The sequence below is a fragment of the Macaca thibetana genome, chromosome 4 (assembly GCF_024542745.1).
Source record: "Macaca thibetana thibetana isolate TM-01 chromosome 4, ASM2454274v1, whole genome shotgun sequence".
Classification (NCBI taxonomy): domain Eukaryota; kingdom Metazoa; phylum Chordata; class Mammalia; order Primates; family Cercopithecidae; genus Macaca; species Macaca thibetana.
Window position 1 is genome coordinate 72,366,306 of NC_065581.1, and position 25,270 is coordinate 72,391,575.

Sequence of the window (25,270 nt, forward strand, 5' to 3'; positions counted from 1 at the left end):
TTTAAAGAGAATGAATCTTCCTATATACTTAATTTCAAATGTCAGCTGTATGAGATCATAAAAATGGCTTAAGGTTTTAATTTCTCTCTCCCTCCCTGTCAGTAATAGTTTTTACACTTCCAAATTTCTCCCCTGAAATCAAATAAATCACCCCCAGAGCTCATATGTTCCCAAAAACAAAATCCATTTTAAATGTGAAGGCCATATACATGTGCAAACATTTAGTGATGATAAAAGGATGTGAATTAATTGAAAGGAAATGTTTCTTGGCTCTAAGCTGTAAGGCAAAACAAAAAACAAAAAATTGGTCCCATGTGTCCCTCCAGACTTTAGTCAATCATTGTTCTGGGGGAATCTTTGAAGCAGAATTAATGGTTTTCTATCTGAGACCATTTAATAACACTTTCTCCCTGAAGGTAAGAAAAAGAACCAGATAATAAACTCATAGAAAAGAAGCTATTCTTCCATGAATTTTGATAGAGGACATAGAGCTTTCATGTCCTAATACCACACCACTAATGCCATCTTGCTTTTAAAACATATGCTCTGGGTAAGCTGACATGATGTCTTTTATATGTTCAAGAACTATCTTTATAATATTCTATGTTACAAATAATATTTTCTCCACATCAACTCATCTCTCACCTAGCCCATTTTTCTCCTTCCTTAGTTAATTAGTGCTTGTGAAAAAATTATGTAATTGCATTTATGTTTCTTTCCTTTCAGTCAAAAGTTCTGATGCTTGAGAAAACAATAGGCTGTCATAAGTTAAAATGTAGAACTCATATGTTGAGCTGACTGGAAGAGTTAAACACCGGGTATTATGGTTCACTGAAAAACCTAGAACTCCGAGCCAACATGGTTAACCATTAAGGAGTTAGAGATTTACAATGTGGTCAAACTACAACAATACGATCTGTGCCTCTTAAAGTAAATTAGCTTTGGTTTTAGTCTGAATTTTCCATCAGCTTTCTCAGAGCATTTCATATTTCAGACATCATTTCTGACCCTGTCCTGAGCTTACAATACCTTTATTTCTCATTGTTCTTTTCTCTCCATAAATTGGCAAACACATTTTTCAACATAAAAAGTTTTCATTTTAATGAATAAGAAATACAGATTTCAGTTATCAAACTCAGGTGCAAACATTCATGAAGTAAAATAACACCTACAGCTACACAACAGATTGCTAGAGCATCAGCCAATAAAAACTAAATGCCAACTGTCTGATCATGGACGAGAAAAACTACCTTTCATTTTCTAGAGGTCTGAAACACTAAAAACAATGTTTGCTCTCATTCTGCACTTATTCCATCCAGTCCTCTGCACCACAGGGAGAGATGTTCAAAATATTAAGTTGCCTTCCTGTTTTAACAGCTTTTCTAGCCTTAAATTCAAAAGGGTCAGTAATATGTTACCAGCATGAGCTTCTTGGATCTGGGAATAACGAGGCCTGAGTCTTAGTCTCCTGTGTGCAAACAACTATGTAACCTGGAAACAATTAACCCAACTGTATTTAAGAAAACCAATCAGGGTCATCCATAAGCAGTCTTCCAACAATTCTAAAGTTCCAGGATTCTGGGAAGTCAGCAAATATTGCTAGAACTTTCTGCAGGTCTTAAGAAAAGGAGAACCTCGGCCAGGCGCGGTGGCTCAAGCCTGTAATCCCAGCACTTTGGGAGGCCGAGATGGGCGGATCACGAGGTCAGGAGATCGAGAGACGATCCCGGCTAACACGGTGAAACCCCGTCTCTACTAAAAAATACAAAAAAAAAATAGCCGGGCGAGGTGGCGGGCGCCTGTAGTCCCAGCTACTCGGGAGGCTGAGGCAGGAGAATGGCGTAAACCCGGGAGGCGGAGCTTGCAGTGAGCTGAGATCCGGCCACTGCACTCCAGAGCTGAGATCCGGCCACTGCACTCCAGCCTGGGCGACAGAGCAAGACTTCGTCTCAAAAAAAAAAAAAAAAAGAAAAGAAAAGGAGAACCTCCTGTTGTCACACTTACGCTGTAGGCTGATTCACAAATGCATTCTTCTGAATCCTGTAAGCTGAGTAGCTGGGGAAAGACCCTGACTCCAAAGATACTCCTTGTACAGAAGCAAAATTCTTTTCTGTCAGGTTGTACGCTTCAAGCATCTTAAAACCTTTACATCAAAAAAGAAAATATTAAATGAAGTACATTTTAATTATTTTATTGCTTAAATCTGGAAATTAATTAGCCCAAAAGTATAAATGCTTACCTGGTGAGGTGTAGCCATCCAAATAAATGAGAGGACAACCTGCAATGTACAGTGTTCTTTAAGTATGATTCACCAACACGATGTACAAATTATATATGCACAGAAAGTAGCAATGAACATATTTCAAGTAATAAATGACATTGTTCATTTACTAAAATAACTTCTCTATTTAATCCTTTATACATTATTTCTTGTACACTTCCTATGTGTAGGAGAAATTATACTATTAACCAGTGTAACACATATTTCCCTAACATTCTCTAATCCAATTGGAATTTTATAGTACTCTTAAAAATAATAAAATAGAATTAAAGGAGGAATTTTTCACATTTTTCAATAGATTTAAAGAACTTCCCTCCCAGGGAATTTTAGATTTCTGCAAAGGTAGGAGGAGCTTGTCCATCCCCAACCCTCTTCTCTGCCAAGTCTCCAAGCCTCACCCTGGCTACCAAACACCATGTAACAGTAACAATTGTGCAGTAGTTTTTGCTCTGGACCCCTCAGAGCTGATGGTACCAGATGGCTGCATCCAGGACCACTTGGAACAGAAGAGAAACCACTCAAGCCCCCTACTCACTTTCACCAGTGCAGCTGCGCTCCGAACTTCAGCATAAATTTTCATAGTAAACCAAGAAAGTTTGTTTAACCAGTTGTTTTTAATAGAATGTTTAATGGAGAGGATTATTATATTTGTAAAGCATAGCCCTGTCTAGGATCAGGGGTCTGAACTAGCCACAGACCCCTGATCAATTATGTAGGATAAATTGCCTCCTGGTATTATGAAAGATTAATTGCCTCCATAACCTATACACCAAGAATTGGTGTTAATGGATGATGATAATAAATTGACTTAAATAATCAATCTTTGGTTCTTCACTATAGTTCAAAAGCTGAACTTGAAAATACAAACCCAAACAAACAAATGGGAATCCACTAAATTTCTGAGGAACCATTTTTTTTTCATTGCTCTCTTGAAGCATGGATGTTGACAAAACAAATACCAATTGATTACTAATGGGGAAAACCTTCATCTCACAGAAATGCCCTATGTATGCAATTTGAGGCTGAGATTAATTTAACCAAATGTCATAGGCATTAGGGTGGTGGGAAAAGGATATAGTAAAACACTTTTCCATACAAGGAAATTACATATTCCATACAAGGAAATTACATATTCAAGGCTAAAAATGAACTTCTGACAAGCACACATTTAGCATGATCGCAATAGGAACAGTGATTCATCAGGTTCTCAAGTGATTTCCCAGGATCTATTTATGCACAGACTTGATCCTACAAATGATATAGAATTGTCTACTAAGTAATTATTTTTCAGAATAAGTGAGGTTATAGATCCATGTTGACTGTGACTTACTTGAAGTGGCAGTTTCACAAACAAATGTAATAAGATTGTCTTCGATCTTCTCAAAAGATTCAAAGTCGTCCACAATGAACACGTGCCGTTCACTTGGTTTGCTGGCAATGTTGGCAAGCTCGTTGTAGTCGACATCAGCCACACCAACTACAAAGACACTGAACCCTGCAAAGTAGAATTTATAGAATGAATCACATATCTCTTTTTCTGTCCTTGTTGTTAGAACAATGCAAAAAAATTCTTATCAGAAATGATGCTGTATTTTCCTACTGTACGCAAGTCCTTTTATTTGACATGAACTCTCTTTAATAAATACGTACTTTTTCCAGGTCTTTCTATTTTCTGGCTTAAATAATTCATTTAATTTGATTTCCTAAGATAAAATCCCAACAATTTAAATATGAAGATTTTAATAGCAGAAAGACTTCATGTAGTGCACACTGCCTTCCACAGATCCACAGTCCTGATACACACATGAGTTCTGCAGCCATTAATATTTTAAGCTTATGTGACTCAGAAGTTAAGAATGGGCTCATTTTAAAATCTGGGTTCCTGAAACTGATTTTCTCAGGAAACTCAGGCTCAAAGGCAGAACTTTGGCCATTTTGAAAATGGCATCTACAACTCTCACTGGCAACAGACAGGCTATGACAAATAAGCAAATTTAGGCTGTGACAAATAAGCACATTTTTCACTCCGAAAGCTAAATTTGACATCGGGGGAAAAAAAGCTATATAAGGAATTAGAAATATATTTAGATATAAATAAGGTAACATAAGAAGCAAATATTTATAAGCCCAAAATTAAATCTACCAGGAGTCATAAACATGCAGAAATCTGTGTAAAGTGTATAACACAATGGCAATACATTTTATAAAAGATCAGCAGGAACAACCTCTATTAAAAAAAGACAATATGACTTAGCACTAATCACAACTCATAATTTTAGCCAAAGAATCTTGCATGTACAGATGACAAGTTCCATGTAATTAAATACTTTATAATTTACTACAACAAATTATGCATAAGATTCTCTCTAAAAATATATCCACCTCAGACCTTGCTTGGGACAGCAGTGCGTAGGGGGGCTGTTAATGCAAGTACTGGAAATACCTGCTTTCACCTCTAATGATCTTAAATAACTAATCCAAAGGACAGTGTTACCAGGAGGCTCTCAGTATATTTGACTGCCAAGATCTATCCCAGAGATGACTCCCTAAGACCTCTATTCCTTGCAACATATCTTTTAGCAATCATTAAGTCTACATCTGCAAAGATATGCTAAAGCTAAAGGCTTCCTTTTTTCTCTCCTTGCACAGGAAGCAGTATCAAGATTCATTTCTGCTATGGCAGGAAGCCTGCTCTAGCATCATCATCTCATTATCACTGCTTTCTGTAGCCTTCCAGCCACTATGGGAAAATGTGGTTTGCCCCTTGTCGATCCTGAACCACATCTTATACAAAGAATACACCATATCATTTTGAGCAGTTGCAAACCATTCCATAATTAAATGTAAATCAGCATTACAAAGGTATACAGTGCAGAGTGAAACAGAAACAATAAAGTAACATCAGCAAATTTAGTCTTTTGCAATCATTTGTGGAAATTTAAAAATGGTAAAATTGCAAGTGCAATCAAATTTATGTATGTGCTTGCCTGACTGCTGGATGACCAAAGCCACCTTCTTGACCTCATCCTGGGACCGACCATCTGTGACCACAACCAACACCTTAGGGACATTCTTCCTCATGCCACTCTCCCAAGTCAAGATTTTCTCCTTGATAAATGTGAGGGCCTTGCCTATAGAATGAGGCGTGGAACATTTTAGTGTCAACTCAGTGAAAACTACCCCAATGCCATTAGTCACATCCAAATGATAAGAATCTAGACATTAGCGTGAGATAATACACTCAGTTCTGCCACTACAAATGCTTGGAGAGTAAAGGTCTACATATACATGTACCTGTTCTTGTGTTTCCTCCTCTGTACCTAATATTCTGGAGGGCCCCAAGGGCTAGGGCCTTGTCATTGTATGTGTTCAGCTTGAACTCAGACTTGACCTCATCGCTGTATTGCACAAATGAAACCTGAAGGAAAATGTGGTTTAGCAGTAAGCATAAGTCATCTCATTTTATATTTCAATCTTCAAATGATTCTCTAGCTGCAGAATAAAGCGGGGGGCGGGGGGTTGTAAAAAGTATCTCAGATCTGATAGAATATTGTAAGCTCTTTATAGCTAATATTATAACACCTACTGCACTTGTCTCATTAAATTCTTTATTTTTCAATCTTCAATGAAATTGTCATAACTGATGTTAATAATGAAAATATACTATATTCATGTTGTGCCTTTCTCTAGGACATAGACAGGGAGGAATAAAGCTGGGGAGTGGTGAGGTCCCAGGATTAGACATGAGAACATACCATCTTGAATCCAAATGTTGGTTAAACAGTTGACTCAGCCCACTGCTGCTTCTCACTGACTATATCGGTTCTTTATGGCAATATAAAAATGTCACGTGTGTGATTGTAATCATCCCTCATCACAAACTCATCGAAAATGGGATTTAGTGGAAAAAGTACAGGCTTTGTACTCAGGATTCACTGGGTTCAAATTCTAGCTCTGGCATATAATAGCTATGTGACAATGGATTTTTTTATCAGTAAAATGAGGATAACTATACTTACCTTCTAGGATTGTTTTAAAGACTAATAATCCTGTATACAAAGTAACTGGTACATAGGAGTTAATAAAATATGGTAGCTATTTTTTGTTAGAAATACAAATTCCTAAAAGGATGAAAAAAAGCTTGCTTGTTGAATTAATGTGGTTAAATTAAGAATATAACCACATTAAATTTAGAATATAACTAGGCTGAATTTTTACTCTTCTTGGGTTGGATTAAGGTCCAGAGGATTACTTGAGGATTTGAAATTTAGTATACTACTATTCCATAAAAGACGACATGTTTTGCTGATGAAATTGTTTGTGGTTTATTTCAAAATATCTTATTTTCATGATGCCACAGTGATGATCAAACTGCCAAAATAAAGAAAATTCAGCAAAGAAATGGGAAAGAAAAGGAGGAGAGAATTGTTTTTTAAAAAGATAGTCTCTTGCTTTAAGGAGTCAATGATTTAGATAGAAGAGTAGACAGAAGACAGCACACAATTAATGACAATATGAAGTGATATTTGTTGTAATGCAGCAATATAGACAAAATACTTCAAAAGCATGGAATGGGTAAAGCCATCATGGCGCCTTACCAGAGGGGGTGGAATTTTAATTGGGTCTTTTAATTGGGTTAGGGTTACATGATGATTTATTCTTTGAGGCCTCTCTTGGAAATACAAACTTCTCTAAGTACTTCAGTATAACAAATATATTTGGAGTGATTTCAGAGCAAGATAATTGGTAGTTATCATTTTAAAAAAGCAAATGAAATATGCTTTAGCTCAACAACGGACATTCTTCTGGTCAAGGTAATTATCTGCAAAGTAATGATAGAGGCAGCAAGTTCCGCACACTCACTCCAGTCACTGTTTATCACTGATTCTTCTAACTTCACAGAGCATGAAAATCACAAAGAATTTAATATCCAGAACTTTGGATGAACTTCTATAGAAATGTGTCATGGTTGGAAGCAGGAAGTTAAGAGTCAGAATCCCCTAAGTTCTCCAACAGGAATATCATCTAATCAAAGATAAAAACTAATAAACTAATAGAAAAAACATTTATTTTTCTATTTATTTATCATTTACACCCAATTCCCTCCCAAAAATACATGAATAAAGGAAATAGTGAATAAGAGAAAGTCAAAATTGAGTTTGTATTAAAAAGACTTTTTACTTAAAAAGAGAAGTTCAAAGGAAAGGCAAGACATCACAAATGAGTGGCCACCGGTGGAATGACACTCACCTGAATCCCAGCAGGACTGATTTCATCAAAGCCTCCCACAGTATTGAAGATGAATTTTACAACTTTGTTAAAATTATCATCCCCGATGCTCCAAGAGGCATCAGTCAAGAACACAATATCTGCCTTGGCCCCTTTGCATACTACAAAAAAAGGAAAGCATAAGAAGCCCCAAATCTCATAAATTCTTTCATTTAAATGAAATCACATAATTGAAAATATAGTAAAACACCTTGCTACGCAAAGTGTGGTTCTGCAGCAACAGCACTGCCTGGGAGCTTGTTAGAAATGCAGAATGTTGGGTCCTACCCCAGACTTCTTGAATCAGTACCAGCAGTAATAAGATGACTCATATGCACAATAAATTTAAGAAGCATTGGACTAACAGATCCACAATACCTGCTCTGGAATTACTCCATTTGTTTAGATCCATTATGCAAAGATACAATCTTATCTCACGGAACTCTTCAAGTAGTTTTGAACAATAAATGAGAGGAGAGGAGAAATCAAATAAAAAGTTTGGAGATTTGGAATATAATTATTAAAGATTGACTTTATGCAAATAGGTCCTTTTTTTTTTTTTTTTTTTTTTCTTTTTTGAGACAGGGTCTCACTCTGCCTTCAGGCTGGAGTGCATTGGCAGTCTCAGCTCACTGTAACCTCCGCCTACCAGGTTCAAGCGATTCTCCTGCCTGAGCCTCCTGAGTTGCTGGGACAACAGGCACGTGCCACCACACCCAGCTAATTTTTGTATTTTTAGTAGAGATGGGGTTTCACCGTATTGGCCAGGATGGTCTTGATCCACCTGTCTCGGCCTCCCAAAGTGCTGGGATTACAGGAGTGAGCCATCGCACCTGGCCAAGTCCTTTGTAAAATTTAAATTAAGCCACTAGAATCATATGTAGGAAAGAAGATTTTTATTTGAATATCTAGACTTGGAGGTTAAGAAAAAAATCTAAAAACAATTAACAAAATTTTAATTTATAAAAACTTAACATAGAGAAGTTTAACACTGAGAGTGAACCCTAATGTAAACTATGGACTTTGGGTGGTGATGATGTGTCAATGTAGGTTCATCGGTTGTAACAAATGTACCACTCAGACGCGGGATGTTAATAGTCGAGGAGGCTGGGCATGTGGTGGGGAAGGGCAGTCTGTCTCGGAGATGAAAAATCTCTGCATCGTGCCTGCAATGTTGCTGTGAACCTAAAACTACTCTAGAAAATAAAGTCTATTTAAAAAGAAAAAACTTATTTTTAAACCAAGATTATTTACTGAATTTCTTTCTATATCTAATTTAAAGGAACCCATTATTATTTTACCCTACAATATTACACTTTTAATTTTTAATTTTACTTATATAATAGGTTTAATAAAGTTGTAACATTCTACATCCTTCTAAGATAAAATAAAAATATATTTAAAATCTGAAATATTTTCTATTAAATGCTGCAAACAGCATATGAGAAAAGAATAATCCAGTAGTTATTTAACTAAAATTTAGCTTGATAAAGTGCTAAAGAATTGCCCTCAAATGCTGAGAGACCAACCTTAATAAATCAGTATGTCGTTTTACCAGTTCACTGCAAGTTACAATTATCTTTCACATTTTGGTGAATGGAAAATTTTTTAGCTTTGTGTAATCCAGGGAACTTCTCAGGTTGGACACCAGGAATTTTAAAGCCAACAGCCTCAAGGCTTAGGTTGTAAATATAGCCAAAAGGGTTCACAGTGCTTACTAATGCCAGCAGTTAGCAGAAAGAAATGTCCACCATGTAACCATGGATCATGGAAGACCTAAATCTGTAAAACTGAGGAAACAGACTTCTAACTGAAGAGCTGGAATAATTTATGACTGATTTTATTTACATCAAAATGTGCCCAGAGATGGAGAGAAACAAATTACTGGTAATCTTCTCTTTCAGTCTAAAAACTCTTCAGCAGCAATAATAAATCAGAAATGTTCTATATTAATTGTAAATGATGTACATGCAGCATAAATAAGAAGTCTGTAGCTCCCTATCAGCTGAATGTATTGCCTATTTAGCTGTACTTACCATCCCGGGCTGGTGGAATGGTGGGAGGGGGAGGAGGGGTGGGTGGCTCTGTAGGGGCTTCTGTTGGTTTCACAGCTAGAATTTAAAAATAATAATTATAAAAACACACCATGTGCACATTTTATATCCCAGAAAGTAAATTTTAAGAGCGATTTAAATCCTGGATACCAAATCAAGTCATACAAAATGAGACACCACCGTCATCAGTACTAACATACTAGGGATTTTATTCCATCCAAATTTGGTGTCACTGGTAGTCATTCAACATCCACTACAGCTACAGAAAAAAAAAAGATCTAAAGGGAAAATGTAAGGCCTTCAGATAGGGTCAAATGAGCAAAAGTCACTAATATGAATTCACCTTCTCACTGTCAGCGAGAGCCATCTCTCCCTCCTTTAGCCCTTCCTCAAAGTAGCCCCAACTCGATAACAGGGACAACTTGCAATTGCTACAGAAAAAGGTCCTGAACCAGCTTTAGACTCCACATTCAGGAACTCACCATCATCCTATCATTATTGCTACCCTTGGGGAGAGGTACCTGCACAGGATTCACTTAAGTCTTCCTTACCTAGAGCATTCTATTCTAAAGCCTTATGAAGGCTTTCCAGATTTCTCAAAAACTTACTGGTATGTTCTTTAACAGAGACTCCTGGTCCCTCGAGATTTGGTGTCTGCACAAAAACAGTGACACCATAATCAGTGTCTGGTGAAAGGCCAGTGAAGCAGTGACTGGTTTCTGATCCACGCACTGTAATTTCTTGTCCCCTGGTTCCTGATTATGACAACAAAGGAAAATGCCAGTGTCATCATCAATTATATTTCAAGACAATTTTATATATCATTGTTATAAACAAAATGGTATCTTCTTTACTGAAATTTAAAATGTTTCCACTACATGCTACAGATCATTTTTTTCTTTTTTACACACATACCATCTGCAGGGCTTAGTTTCAGCCTGTAGGAGGTGGCTGCCCGGTGAGCTGACCATTTGACACAGAATGTATCCCACCCAATCTGGTGAGTTTTCAGATCTGTTACATTTAAATATACTATAAAATAAAGAAAGAAAGAAAGAGATTCACTTTGTAAATTAAAGCAAAAAAATATACTTTTAATCATAACGCAATTTTCAAACTTTCACTGTGGCTGAAATAAAGTTCAAAATCATAATATGTTTCCTTAGAAGAAACACACATGAATCGTATTTCAAAATGTGGTACTGCCAAAATAGACCCCCCTTTCTATCACTGATTTTCAAGGAAAGGAAATTCCGTATAGTCCCTCTCACAACTAAGAATTTAAAAAACTTCTCATGGAAAATAATGAAAACAGTTTCTAAAAGGCTATCTGCTAAGTCATTAAATAGTTATCAAAGCAATGCTGTCATTAAAATATATCTGTGGACTGAATCACTAATCATGATTCAATAATTAAGTCAAATTAAATCAATGGATTTAGGTAATATATATCTTAATATCAAATGTAAAGAAGAACTAAGTAGCATCACAGATCTAATTTTACAGGTCATTCATGGATAAAATGATAATTTCTATAATTTTTATCTTTTAAAATTCAAAATATAGTATTTTATGTGAAATACACAAATTTCTCATCGTATACATTTTTATATACTCAATTATAATATTTATGTATTTGGATAGGTATTTTGTCTACCCAGACACAAAATAGCCTGCCTACATAATGCTGAGGAAACATGTATAATTACATTATACATGTATAATTACATTATACATGTATAATTACAGTAAAATTAGAATAGGCTGACCTGGTAATTTCTACTACACTTTTTCTTACAACCATGAAAATATCCATGACTCACATGTAGTGCCTTGATCTGTCAAGGGGACACTGAGTCCAGAATCATATTGAGCATAAACATTCACATCGTAGGTGGTGCTGGGATTGAGATTGTGTAAGGTATATGATGTCATCTCTCCAACAAAGGCTTCCATGGGCTCATTGGAACCTTTATTAACAACCACAAAAATACACAGAAACATGCCATCACTAGCATGAAATTCTGCATAAAATTAAAGATCCTACAGTCAAAGGGAATCATGAACACCATTAATTCCATAGTCCTCATGCACTTACTCACTGGAGCACAAGCTACATTATATGGCAAATATGAAACTATAAGCAGACACTGATTTCTTCACCCTCCTATTTTCAAAGCACAGCACAGCATTTGGAATATAGTAGGTATATAATCAATGTTTCTTTAGTGAATGAATTCTCAAGCTTCTTTCTCAAGCCCTATTTTGCCAACATAGTGTTTTGCATATAGTAGGTGTTCAATTGACACTTTTTCATTTATTGTAGAGACGATCTAAGAACTTCTTTCTTGGACCTCATTCCACATACTTTGGCTGCTAAAGTCCTTAGTTACCAACCCCACTTTCTTTTTGAAGTTCTTTTTCTATTTCTTACATAGGTTCAAATTTTATTTCCTTTCTCTCGCCTTCTCTCCTTCATGTTTTTTCTAGTTCATACTCTTCCTAGATATATAGAAGATGCCCTAACAAATTTGGTACGAAGAGCATTTTTCTTCCAGTTTCGCTAAGCATATAGACAGAATATTAAAACAAAAATAACAAATAGTTTAATCAAGGTGATATTAATTTAGGTCAAAATTTCAGAGGGGATTTGAAAGCAAGACTGTCATGAATAAACTGCATGGAATCTATGTCCAAAATAAAATAATACCTGGGTATAGTGGGGAAAATACAGAGGTATAATGATGGAATATTCATTATTTCATGATCATACAGGATGTCTGAAGACAGGCATCTTTGATTTGTGCAACTTTATGAACCAAGTCAAACATTTTAATCATGACATTTAATTAGAATCTCATCTATACCTATAATAACAATGGTATTTAAGATAATTGGCTTAAAATGTTATTGCCAAAAACATTGCCTTTGGTGACAGGAAACTTGGTGTGATACCTGAACTCTCAGGAGAACCTAATAGTGGGGGATGAAAGAGAAAATACCCTGATATGCAAATAACCCTCCAAAGCATTTCTATGATGACAAAGGCACTTCCTTACCCACTGGCTTATATACAATTTTATATCCAAGAACTGGAGAGGGTGAAGGGTCCCAGGACACCCTGAATCTTGTATACCATTCATCAGAGATGTGTATGTTCTGAGGAGGAAGGAGTCCCACTGAAAACAAACATTGGCACACATTACTGACCTTTCATTGGCACACAGGGAGAGCACAGAACTTTAAAAGTATTGGTAGGAAAGCCCAGTGGGAGCAATTTCATAATATTCCATAATGTCTTTATCCAGAAAACAAATAAAAGGCATTGAAGTATTCAAAAACTGCTGAATAGTTTTCCAAATTTAAACAGCAACTGAAATAGACTCAAGAACTAGTGATTTCCAGAACAGCCTTCTCAGAAGGAAGCAGTATCCAGAGCTGAAACGTTCTATGACTCAGGATTATAGAAAATAAAAGAGATCTCAAACCATTTTTAGAATGTCATAGATTACAGATTGTTAGAAACAGAAAGCAATTTAGAGACTATCTAATCCAACCACTTCATCAAATACATAAGATATTATTTGCCCAAAACCACACAGCTACCTAATAATGCTTTTTCCCTATACCTCTCTATCCTCCACCAGCATTACCTAGAATGCTTCCAGAGATACTGCCTCCAAGCCCACAACTTATAAAATCAATACTGTTTAGGTAACATGTTAAGTAGTTGCTGAGTTTACTATTCACAGCATTACGCAAATAATGAATCTAACTTGAAAAACATTTTTTTCATAAGAGAAACAAAACATGACTTTGGCCCTTCCTGGAAAATATAAGATCTAGTTTTTAAAAATCCATTTTGATAAGCATGAAATTCTGAAATATGCCATTTTCCCCAGGAAAGTCCCAAAATACAGTCTAAAATCTGAAAAAAATTTAAAAAGTGAGGTTGTTAAAATTATCTTGAGTCATGTGAGTCTCCACTGACTCAGTCCTGTAGACAACAATATCAATAAATAGAGATTCTTGACCTTGAGAGACTGAGCTGAGTCAACTCTAGTCCTGCTTTTCCCTTAGGAGCTTTCAAATGTCACCTCTTTAAATTCTGTAATATTGTCAAGATCATTTAAGCTCAAAAAGACTTTTGGCAAGTGACTGCAGAAAGAAACCTGAAGTCATGTTACTTAAGTAGATTTTTGGTGAATGAAGTATAAAAGAGCAATGCCAGTATCTACCAGTAACAAAACTCAGATCTAGAGTTCATCCTACTTTTGTGCTTAACTAGTGACTCTCAGCCATTGCTGCACATTAATGAGAACACCAGCAGGTCCAGCTCACACCTCACACAGTTACATCAGTATCTCTGGGAGTGGAACCCAGGCATAAGTATTTTTAAAGCTCCTCAGGTGACTGTAGCAAGCAACCACCTTAGAAAATTTTTAAACCCTAAGAAATTACCACCAGTATAGTGTAAAAATGGGTCTGAATGTTGATAATTCTATGTAAATTCCTTAGTACAATAAAAAATACATTTTTCTTTTTAGAAAAAGCTAAATTTGTACATAGAAAATGATTGCTGATCATCTCACTTCTGTATTTATGACTTAAGATTCAATCACAATGGAATATTTCTTACTGATACTATATTGACTTAACAATTATAACCTTAACTGACACCATACCAATTGAAACATTATTCAGAGAATATGCAGTGGTTTTCCAAAGAAGAACTAGAACTATCTTAAGCAAATAAAAATATGCAGATGGTCTTCTTTTTCTTCACTTAGTGAACCATTAAAAAGTTAAAAACAAATTCCTTTCACATGTCATCATTTTGACAAAATTTAATGTCTAATACAAATAATACCATATTAGTGTGGTATTTGAGATATACTGGTAAAGATAAAATTTTGAGGTTTTAAAAGGTAAAAAAGCAACATTAAGATCTTAACAATTTCAAAGCAGAAACAAAAAGGGGGAGTACAAAACACTTACCAGTTCTTCCATTTCCTGTTAGATGGCCACCATCTCCATCTTCATAAACAGCAATAACAGTAATTTTATAGGGAGTGTCAGGTTGCAGGGGCTGCAGTATTACATTATTTCTTCTGCCTGGGACTGTGGTCTATAAAGGAAGTTAAATTATAAATGTACTACCATCTAGAAGACTTCCAGATCAAAAGACAATATTGTTTTATGTATTCCCATAAACAGTAATAGTAGTTTTTTTCACATTTTATTTTTGCTGCACAATGCTCATGACAAGAAAAACTATCTTCACTTCTTCTCTGCAGCATAGGAGAGTGGTTTTAGAGTCAGACAGATCTGGGTTCAAACCCCAGATCAGCCACTTAACAGCCATGTGACTTAACATCTCTGAAGAAAACTGTATTAAAAGCAATGCCATGTACAGCACTTCAGAACACCTTACTGAGTACTCCAGCACTCAGTAATAAGTTTGTTTCCTTCAGATCTCATCATCACATGTTCTGCTTTCATGTACAAATATGTACCCAGTACCCACTGCGGGCCAGGCACAGTGGGACAGGTATTAGCTACTGAGAATCCACTGCTGAGCAAAAATTGACGAAGTTTCTGGCCTCAAAAATATCAGTTTGGCTGATACTAGTTAGCTGAAAAAGATGGGAATACATTCAACTACCTCTTCAAAGAAGAAATGAACCAGACATCTCAATCTTTCTAAGCCTATGTTTTGTTTCTACAAACAACATGGATAAGGTATGCCAGTGAATCCTGGCCTGGAGTCCTATAACTACAAATGATAAATTGTATTCTTAATGTTTTCAGAAAGTAAAGGGAAATTACTTATTTGCCCATGGCAAGGTTGCACAAACACTAACCATGAGTTTCTCTGCTTTGGCAAACTAACTATAGTAGTACTGTTTATCACATTTTGATCAGAAACTATAAATGGTAGTTACATGTGTTTCTTATTAATAAAAGTAGGGACTTGAATTAAAGGTTACTATATCAAGTTCCAGTAGATGAAATATTTCATCACATGGGGCTCTGGGAAGGAAAATTATCTAAGACAATCTATGTGGTAAAAAGATGGCAAACCACAGACCTAATTTACAATCAACATCTTGTGCAATATTCTGCAAGCATATCGCAGCAATTAATCACTAAATTTCAAATAAAGTAGTTTTTCCATTTTTCCACTCATAACAAATAGATGTGCATAGTGAGGGCTATGAGGAAGCTGTCAGAAACTTGAATCTGGTTCTGGAAAGACAAACTATGACACTCAAAAAGTTTGAAGCTAATAGGAGAGTATGTATATTACAAAACTAATGTGTACCACAAAATGTTAAGCTTAAAGAAAAGAGAGATCAATTAACACTGGAATATTTAAGGGAGACCTTGTAGAGGAATTAGATTTGAGAAAAGGGTAAGATTTGGATAAATATACTATTTGAATATTAACTTAGACATTCCAGAATGATAGGTATCATATTTCACTAAACTTGGTTCCTGTGGTGTCATTAGGTGGTTAGAAATGTTCAGTTAATCATGCGATAAGATAGTTTTCCTATCTGTCTTTAGAATAAAAATGAACCCAAAGACAGTGCTTCTCTGTGGTATGGGAGGCCAGAAAGACTAAGCACCCTTGAGTGATCCCAAAGTCATGTCAGAGAAAAATCATAAAGTGTGACTATCAAGGACTCAACTATACTCACAGCATACGTCTAAAGAACTTTAACTTCACCGTCCATTCAGCTAAGATGATAAAATGTGCCAATAAATGAGTATTAGACTTACATATTCATCAATTGGATCACCAACAGTGGGAGAATAGATGATCCTGTACTGCTGAACTGGCCCGTCAGCATGATCCCAGGCTACCGAAAGGCTATTGGTTGTTTCACCAAACACTCTCAGGTTCCTTGGTCCACTCCGTGGTACTAAATAAATAAAATACAATAGAGTTTGTTGTCTGCCTGTGAGCATTACCTAGGCCAGATTAAGGAGGTTTCTTGCATGTGTTTCACTCACCATTCACTCGGATGTTTCCTCCCATATAATAAAATACACATTTATGGTTTTAACGTGAAATCATAAACAGTGTATTTCAGAGCTATGGTTACATGCTGAACTTTCAGTGACCTAGAGCTAGCTTTGAAAGGTAGACTAGGCCAGGCGCAGTGGCTCACGCCTGTAATCCCAGCACTTTTGGAGGACGAGGCGGGTGGATCACGAGATCAGGAGATCAAGACCAACCTGGCTAACCCGGTGAAACCCCGTCTCTACCAAAAACACAAAAAATCAGCCGGGAGTTGTGGCAGGCGCCTGTAGTCCCAGCTACTTGGCAGGAGAATGGAGTGAACCCGGAAGGCGGAGGTTGCAGTGAGTCGAGATCGCACCACTGCACTCCAGCCTGGGCGACAGATACAGGCTCCGTCTCAAAAAAAAAAAAAAAAAAAAAAAAAGGTAGACTAGGAAAAAGGAGAATTATTTTAACCACTATAACCATATCTATTCGATAAAACATAACGACTAAACCCTCACATTTCCAAAGTCCCCATTTGGTAAGAAGACTCACTGCAGACTAGAAAGAGGGAAAAAAGGAAGATGCAGGGTAGAAGAGGAGAAAAAGGGGAAAAACCCCTCCTTAACTCATGTCCCAAATGAGAACACGAACAGATGAAGTTCACGTCACACAAACAACAGTCACAGACCCAGTGTTTTCGCCTGGAATGTGAAGGTAGGGGATCCCAGGCAGAAAGCACCCATCTCTCACCACCCCGCTCCCACCCGTCACTCAATCAGAGAAGCCCTGCCTATCTAGCTACAAGGGAATGGAATGGAGAAAGGATTTCTGCCTCACGCGTTCGGCCCTGGGCAGGGCTGGGATTTCCCTCTCCATCTGAGTATAGAGCCACAAGGTTCACGGAATAGAGTGTGTCCGGAATCAGCCGCTCCAGATGCACCATGCGTGTGTTTCCTGGCACCACTATCTGCAGGGGAGGAAATGCCAAATTCTGCCTGACAACTCAAATGCTTACCAAGTCTTCAGTTAGTCATCACAATAGTATTTATAATAAAATGTTGAGCCCAGCCACATCAGAAGCCAACTGTGCTTCTCCATGAGATCCACCCAGACCATATCACTAAACAAAATTTGTCCTCAGAAATTCCCTTTCCAAAAAAAGTGACCTCATCCTTGACCCTTAGTAGCTTCAGTTATCTCCATTTATATTTATTATAAAGATTCTCAAATATAACATGCAAGGCTCATGATATTTCCTCAAAAAACATCCTGCATGTTAAATACACACAAGAATGGGGACTCTTACTTGTGGTGGGGGAGATTTTGTGTTGAAATAGAGACTCCATGCAATGCATACAGGTAAAGTTGTCTTAATATGTTCTACCATACAGGGACATGAAAATCAATGTTCTTATCAAATGCATATATTATTTATAATTTGTTTATCTTCATCAACATTGTTTATTTTTGCAAAGACTTATAAGTTAAATTAGTTTATACATTTACTTTCCCATAGGTATTCTGATACTATGCTTATTGAAATTAGCAATTTCTGATTTCTAAATTGTTAGCCTACTTACAAAACTGAATAATGTTATGAATTAAAGATAGATTGGGCAATTTGTAAGAACTAGTGAAGGTAAATTTTAAAATATTTTCATAACAAAGACATATTGACAAGGTCTAGCAATTATTTACATTTATTACTGGGTTTTTAACCCATCCAACTAATTCACATTTTCCCAAAATTCTTTTTATTCTTACTAATCCTATAATTAATACACCTACCTCAAGTCATCAAAAACAATAATTTAAGTATTATACACCGGCATGTTTGTGGTTTGTGTTCTCCCAGGTTATCAAACATGACACAAACATGTGACTACATTCATCAGGAAATGCAGTTTCCATGACAAAATTACTTACAGATTCTGAGGGTCTTGTGCCATCCACAGGGGAATACACAACGCGATACTGCAGCACAGGTCCTGGTGCAGGGTCCCAGCGAACATCGAGGCTGTTAGGTGTAGGATTGTATACTTGGACATTTCTTGCCAGTCCTCTCATCACTGAGGAAATGAAGGCCAACATCTATTTCTTAAGTCTGTTTATATATCTCAAGCTTTTGTATCACTTTTCCAGAACCTACATTCTGTAACAGGACAAAATGCTATCTTCTTTATATTTCTAATTACCTACACGCAAAGGCAGATTAAAACTCTCCAAATCCAAATTTAGTTAAAGTTAGCAAGCATGGCCTTTGTCTATAAGGAAGCAACATTGTATTCAATTAAAAACAAGTTAATAAAAGTGGTGGAACTGGATTGGCCATAAAGGGTCATGGGATAGAGAAAAGAAATAGGAAAAGTAGTTTCAGTTTTCCAATATAGGTAATGGAGAGAGGAAGAAGAGACATTTTTTAAGAGTCTGCCTTCTAAGTAAAATCTGACAACAGCCATTAAGCTCATCTGATTCGGTCAGCTAGTTACAACCATTCATTACTTCTTCATTTAACAATTGCTACTCAATATCTTTGTGATTAACAGAAAAGGCAAAAGGAGAGAAAAATAAGATATACCCAGTTCTCAATTAAGTGCCCCAATAGGAACTTAGAAAAACCTACCAATTAAATTGATGTACTAATTCCAAACTCTAATTTAACCAATAACATCATCTTCCTAGACCACTAATCTTTTACCAAAAGAAGACATCCATGCTTGGTTCCTTTTAACCATCAGCAAGTATATTTTTAAAGCCAAAGAAGTATTTCTAAATTTGCACAAAAGCCTTTAAGCAATACTTAAAAAAAAAAAAAAACAGTAAAACCACTATAAACGGCTTTCTAAATGAAAGCATACAGATTTTAAGATCAAAAAAGCACTTCAACAAACAAACCAAAGACATATGAAATTAAGTAATGTGCCGAACAGATTTCAACAATTTGCACTATGAAAGCCAATTATAAACAGTCCTTCACAACAATTTATAAAGCATAAAGCAAAGCTCAATGAATTTTTGTCAATGAAAGAGATTAAGCAAAGTAGCATACTGATGATTATATGCACTTTTACAAATCCTAAAATTATCATTTCAAAAGAAGATGCTATTATAGATTTGTTATTTCACAAAATGTTAACATTTGGTGTTAGGAAGGTAAACTATGGCTAATTTTTATGTTTTTAATTCTATCACACCAAATTTTCCCAATCCTCTTTAATGGGCCTTTATGGCCTTTATAATGAAAAGCAACATTTATGATGAAAAATTAATTTTTTGGCCTTATTACTTACATGTCCTTCCAGTATCTGATGTGCGTCCCCCATCACCTTCAGTATAAACGGGAACTACCGTCACAGTGTACGAAGTATCTGGCTGGAGATTCCTAAGAATGGCATAATTGGTATTCCCGGGGATTGGAACCTAAATATTTTAATAAAACATAAAGCACTGACTTGAAAAATCTGTGAAAGAAATAATAATTCAAATAATACAATACCAACTCAAGACCAAGTCAAGAAGCAGGTTCTGTAATATTAGGATGTAATAATGTGCCCCCACGTGACCTGTTACAAGAGGTTACATATTTCCCTATACCCCTCCAACCACCCAATACTCCCCATTTAGAACTTCCCAGAATGGCTACTTCTTCCCCTGACCAGGGGGAAGAATCCTGGTCCCAATCCCTGTTACCCAGGCTCTGAGGCATCAACTATTTACCCTCTATCAAGTCTTATTAAATGAATATGAAATTCTTCACTCTAAAGTAAACTGGTTAACTCCTTCAGTTTCACTTTTAAATCACTCAGCTACCATTTAAACATATTAGCATTTTTTACTACAAGAAATAATTACCAGTTCCTCTGGACCATCTGCTGCTGGTGCATAGAAGAGCTTGTACTGACGAGGATTTCCCTCTGCATGGTCCCAGCGGACATTCAAGGTGCTGGTAGAAGGGTCATACACTCTTAGGTTCCTTACAGTGTTTAGAGGTTCTGAAATGCACAGAAATCCCATCACAGTATAGTGCTAACAATCAAGCACACATGAAACACAGATTCACTGATATCTCCCAGGCACCCTAGAACATAGCAGGTACCGCACAAACATTTGTTGAAGTAGTGAATAAATGACACATACAGTGTCTGTGTCAGTCTGATGCATATGTCTCATCTATCCACATGACATTTTTGTCTTAGAGCATCTTTCTATCCTAGAAAGTAACATCTTTCTCCACAAATAGAGACAAATAATTCCAAGCAAGGATGTTAAAAACTATTAATATGGCCAGGCACAGTGGCTCATGCCTGTAATCCCAGCACTTTGGGAGGCCGAGGCAGGCAGATCACTTGAGGTCAGGAGTTCGAGACCAGCTTGACCGACGTGGTGAAACTCCATCTCTATGAAAAATATAAAAAATTAGCCAGGTGTGGTGGTGGGCACCTGTAATCCCAGCTATTCGGGAGCCTGAGACAGGAGAATCGCTTGAACCCGGGAGGCGGAGGTTGCAGTGAGCCAAGATCATGCCACTGCACTCCAGCCTGGGCAACACAGCAAGACTCCGTCTCAAAAAATAAATAAATAAATAAACTATTAATATTCTTTGTAAATGAATTTTTAAATATTAGTAAAACTTTGTGTCACCCCAGTGTTTCCAGATAAAGAGATTATTCCATTCTAATAGTAGCTATTAAAGAAGCTATAGGAACTCAGGTTTCACTTACTGGTCTTGCCTCTTCCCGTCATCCGACCTCCTTCACCATCAGGATACAAAGAGGATACGGTGATAGTGTAAGGAGTGTCTGGCTTCAGTTTCTGCAGGACCACACTGTTCTGCCGTCCTCCTATTGTGGTCTTGAGTAAAAAGGGTCTTGGTAAGTGTTAGCCTTGCTCTCTCCATCTCACTAATCTGTTAGAAAAAGCTCTTTCTACAGGGAAGCTGTTTGAGACCCTTGTCCAGTTCTAGAATTACGAACCACAGCAAAGGTTTAAAATACATCTTATGGTATAATTTTAAATGTAAAATATGCACCTCAAATCATAAAAAGAATTCCAAGCTTTAAACTGGTGACCCCAAAAAGATATTTCAACTTGCTAGCCACCAGCACTGTAAAATTTCATCCAAAACACATTTCACAGAACTTCAAAAAAAAAAAAAAAAAAGGCATTAATCATAAGTGAGCTACAAAGAGACTTTAAGATACCAAAGAATTGCATAATTTTAGAGGCTCCACACCACTTAATATTATTCTTACTTTTTTAACAGATGTTTTTATTTGCTTTACAAACACATTAAAATGATTCAGCATACAGTATAAAGCTCTTGGTGTTTCCCCCAAGAACACTGTCACTCTAACAGCCTTAGTTGTGTTAACAACATGACCAGACTTTTGCCAGGCCACACTCGATCAGGGGTTTCCAGTTGTCTCCATCATACCAGCCCAGTGGTATGAAGCTTTTCAATTTACTCTAATTATGAAGCTTAAAGTTTTTATTCGTTACTTAAGGCCATCTAGCTATCTTGTTGAAAGAAAATTTGTACAATTTATTAACAGTCTACCGAATTCAGATGTTTATGTCATACTAATTAAAATCGCATGAAAATGGCACACTGCCCAAAATGAGTGCACATGTAGATGGCTGGATGTGCTAGAAGAAACCAGATGTTTCCAACTTAGCACCCATCCACTCAAGTAGTCTGAATTCCAGAGAAAAACCCAGTGAATCATGGTCGTCATCCTCAATATGGACAAACTGAACTACCATGGCTAATTTTAACAAATTTCATATTTGAGGTTATGAGAGAAAAGTATCAATAACAGTATAAGCCATTTTGATAAAAACCTGATGCATAACAAATCTGAAAGCCTACTTAGGAGAACTGCCCTTATGAGTAAGCAGAGGGGCATCTACCTACCTCTCCCATCCAGCTCCCCAAAATAATTCTAGCATCAGTTATTCATCATTGTCATGATTTCATGGACTAGCATTAAAATCCAAGTACCCCAAAGACTAACAAAGCTTAAGGGCTTCATACTTTCCAGAGGATAAGTTTATGAGATTCTTTATAATAACAAACAGCTGGAAGACAGTAAAAGAGACTCAGGAGAAGCAGCTGGAACATCAATGTTCCCAAGATAGGAAATGCTAAGAACAAACTTCTCCTGACTTGTAGTTTTACCAAAATCTGGCATGCCATAGAAAAAAAAGAAGTTCCGTTTCTGAAATTAATATATCAGTCCATCTAATTTGTCTTATCTTATTTTCATATAAAAGTCTATTGATTACAGTTGATATTAAGTTTATTAATGATAATCTATTTACCTAAAACAAACAAATACTCAGTCCAAATGCATCATACTACCTAAGACTGGAGCTATAAAAGCCTCAAAAGACCAACTCAAAGTCACAGTAGAGATGGGAAGGTTTCTGATTCGGCTAAGCTTACTAACTGGGTACTATCAGAGATCTTTAACCACAAACCTTAGATTAATGCCAACCTCTACCTTGGCTAATACCTCTAAACTGATAAGAGATATGACCCATTTGCTTGAGCTTGGCAAGTCAGATGATTAAAGGTTAATAACACATGTGTCTCTAAGGCTATATATAAAAATATTATAGCCAAAAAAGTCAATAAAACTCTGTACCTCATCAAAACTGGAGATTTATTTTGAAATAAATCAGAAAACATAATCATACCTATGTAAAAATCATGGGGCTTCCTGACCTAGGATAATACATGCAGTTCTAATTATATAGTTTACAAAAGGCAAAGTTGTAGAAAGCCCCAAACCACAGAACTAAAGTAAGGGAGGTAAAATGGAAAAAGGTTCTCTTAAATAATGAAAGACTAGGAAGAGAAAGAGGATGAAGACTGAGTTTACAGTCCTATCATCTTTCTTGGGGACTTCCATTTGGATAACAGAAAAATGAAAAACAGTGTAAATTAGGTTAACAGGCTTCCATACCTAGAAACACCAGATCTAGAAGATAGCCTATGACATGCAAAAAAAAACAGGGAAAAAATCAGATAAATAGAAAATAAACATTATAGGTAAGTTTAGCAAACTTTCAGCACTTGATTAAGTTAGAGAGAGGAATGGAAGGTCGACACAGATACAAAAACTATCTGGATATCTTCGTGGATAATCTAGCACTAATAGTTTTTAAAGGAACTATGGATGCATTGAGGCACATGCCTCATGCTTTGGGGCTATGAGGAAGAGCAACTATCATCTCTCATGAGAACATCCATTGAGTCTCCATGATGGCACTCCACGTGGAGTGCCAGCTAAAGAGTCAGATGATCCATCCAATGCAATAAATCTTAATATCCCTTAAAAAGTAAGTATGACTAACTAAACACTGAGGGGGAAAAAGAGTTTGAAAAGAAATGGGTAGAATTTATCCAAGTTATAATTTTTATTTAAAAATTACCGTTTGCTCATTGCCTTCCCCTGTGGAAGGCTGATAAGTGATCCTATATTTCTGCACACGACCACTAGCAGGATCCCACTTAACAGTCAAACTGTTAGATGTTGCATTGTACACTTGAAGGTTTCGTGGGCCACTTTTGGGAGCTGAAAGAAGGTTGTTGAAAAACAAAGTAAGCAGACAGAACAATGCCTCCCCCTAAAATATATACAGCTCCCAAGGCAACCAGAGAATTCTATGCCTCTGGGTTTATAATTAAATTTGACCCCCTAATAAAAACGGTTATTGATTCTTAAATGACTCCTTAGTATGGACTTTCATTTTGTTTCTGTCCCCACAAACATGACATGTAGAAGTTCCAACTTCCAATATGATGGTATTTAAAGATGGGGCCCTTGGGTGATAATTAGGGTTAGATTAGGTCATGAGGGTGGGGCTGCCATAATGGGATTAGTCTGTGTAAGAAGAGACATGAGAGAGCTTATTCTCTCTCTCTCCACCATGTGAGAGAGTGAGAAAGTGAGAGAGACTGAGAAAGGGCTGGCTAGCTATAAGCCGGGAGGAAAGCCATCATCCAGAAACGAATTGAATAGCACCTTGGTCTTGGACTTCTCAGCCTCCAGAATTGTGAGAATATAAATTTCTGTTATTTATGCCATCCAGTCTAATCTTTTGTGATGGCACCCCAAGCTGATCAATACACTCCAAAACAAGTAGTAGCAAAGCAAAGTTTTTCAAGAAAAGCCTACTTGAAAGAGTTCTCAATGAACATCTTAGGATTTAAAAGCAGATAACCTATTTATAATGTATTTTATGGTACTTTTCATTCATACATTCATTCATTATTTGTTCATTCAAACAATTCAGCAAATTAAATTCTTACCTTGTGTTGTTAAGATAGGCACTAAAAGAAAACAGAATTTGGGGACACATTACTAATATAGCTGTAGCCCTATTTTTTAAAAATTAACTTTAAAATATCAGTGTCCTATTTGAAAGCTAAACACCTACATGTGCTCTCACTGCCAATCAGGTCATCACTTTCTGACTCATCAGGATAGATGGCAGTAATGGAAACTTCATAGACGGTGTTGGGATTCAGGTTTTCGAACATCAAAGTATTTTCATCTCCATTTAAGATGGTCTTGGAGAAAGAGGACAAAAACATATCCACGCAAAAATAAGTCTCCACTTACATCATACACACTCAATGTCAGT

General features: G+C 36.5%; 1 protein-coding gene across 3 annotated transcripts in view; it reads right to left on the reverse strand.

Moving 5' to 3' along the window:
- The window catches only part of COL12A1 (collagen type XII alpha 1 chain), a 1,021,934-nt gene that overhangs the window by 35,426 nt on the left and 961,238 nt on the right, over window positions 1-25,270 (reverse strand). For all 3 annotated transcript variants that reach the window (XM_050786415.1, XM_050786416.1, XM_050786417.1), the window contains 21 exons: window positions 25,064-25,196; window positions 24,936-24,956; window positions 24,056-24,198; window positions 21,340-21,469; window positions 20,471-20,610; window positions 19,909-20,038; window positions 18,545-18,687; window positions 17,456-17,585; window positions 16,390-16,532; window positions 14,602-14,731; window positions 12,663-12,782; window positions 11,427-11,573; window positions 10,519-10,635; window positions 10,212-10,358; window positions 9,586-9,660; window positions 7,532-7,671; window positions 5,576-5,699; window positions 5,269-5,412; window positions 3,612-3,776; window positions 2,240-2,278; window positions 2,005-2,143 (listed from right to left, as the gene is read on the reverse strand). In XM_050786415.1, coding sequence (XP_050642372.1) covers window positions 2,005-2,143; window positions 2,240-2,278; window positions 3,612-3,776; window positions 5,269-5,412; window positions 5,576-5,699; window positions 7,532-7,671; window positions 9,586-9,660; window positions 10,212-10,358; window positions 10,519-10,635; window positions 11,427-11,573; window positions 12,663-12,782; window positions 14,602-14,731; window positions 16,390-16,532; window positions 17,456-17,585; window positions 18,545-18,687; window positions 19,909-20,038; window positions 20,471-20,610; window positions 21,340-21,469; window positions 24,056-24,198; window positions 24,936-24,956; window positions 25,064-25,196 — 2,600 coding nt within the window. The remainder of the gene's footprint in view (window positions 1-2,004; window positions 2,144-2,239; window positions 2,279-3,611; window positions 3,777-5,268; window positions 5,413-5,575; window positions 5,700-7,531; window positions 7,672-9,585; window positions 9,661-10,211; window positions 10,359-10,518; window positions 10,636-11,426; window positions 11,574-12,662; window positions 12,783-14,601; window positions 14,732-16,389; window positions 16,533-17,455; window positions 17,586-18,544; window positions 18,688-19,908; window positions 20,039-20,470; window positions 20,611-21,339; window positions 21,470-24,055; window positions 24,199-24,935; window positions 24,957-25,063; window positions 25,197-25,270) is intronic.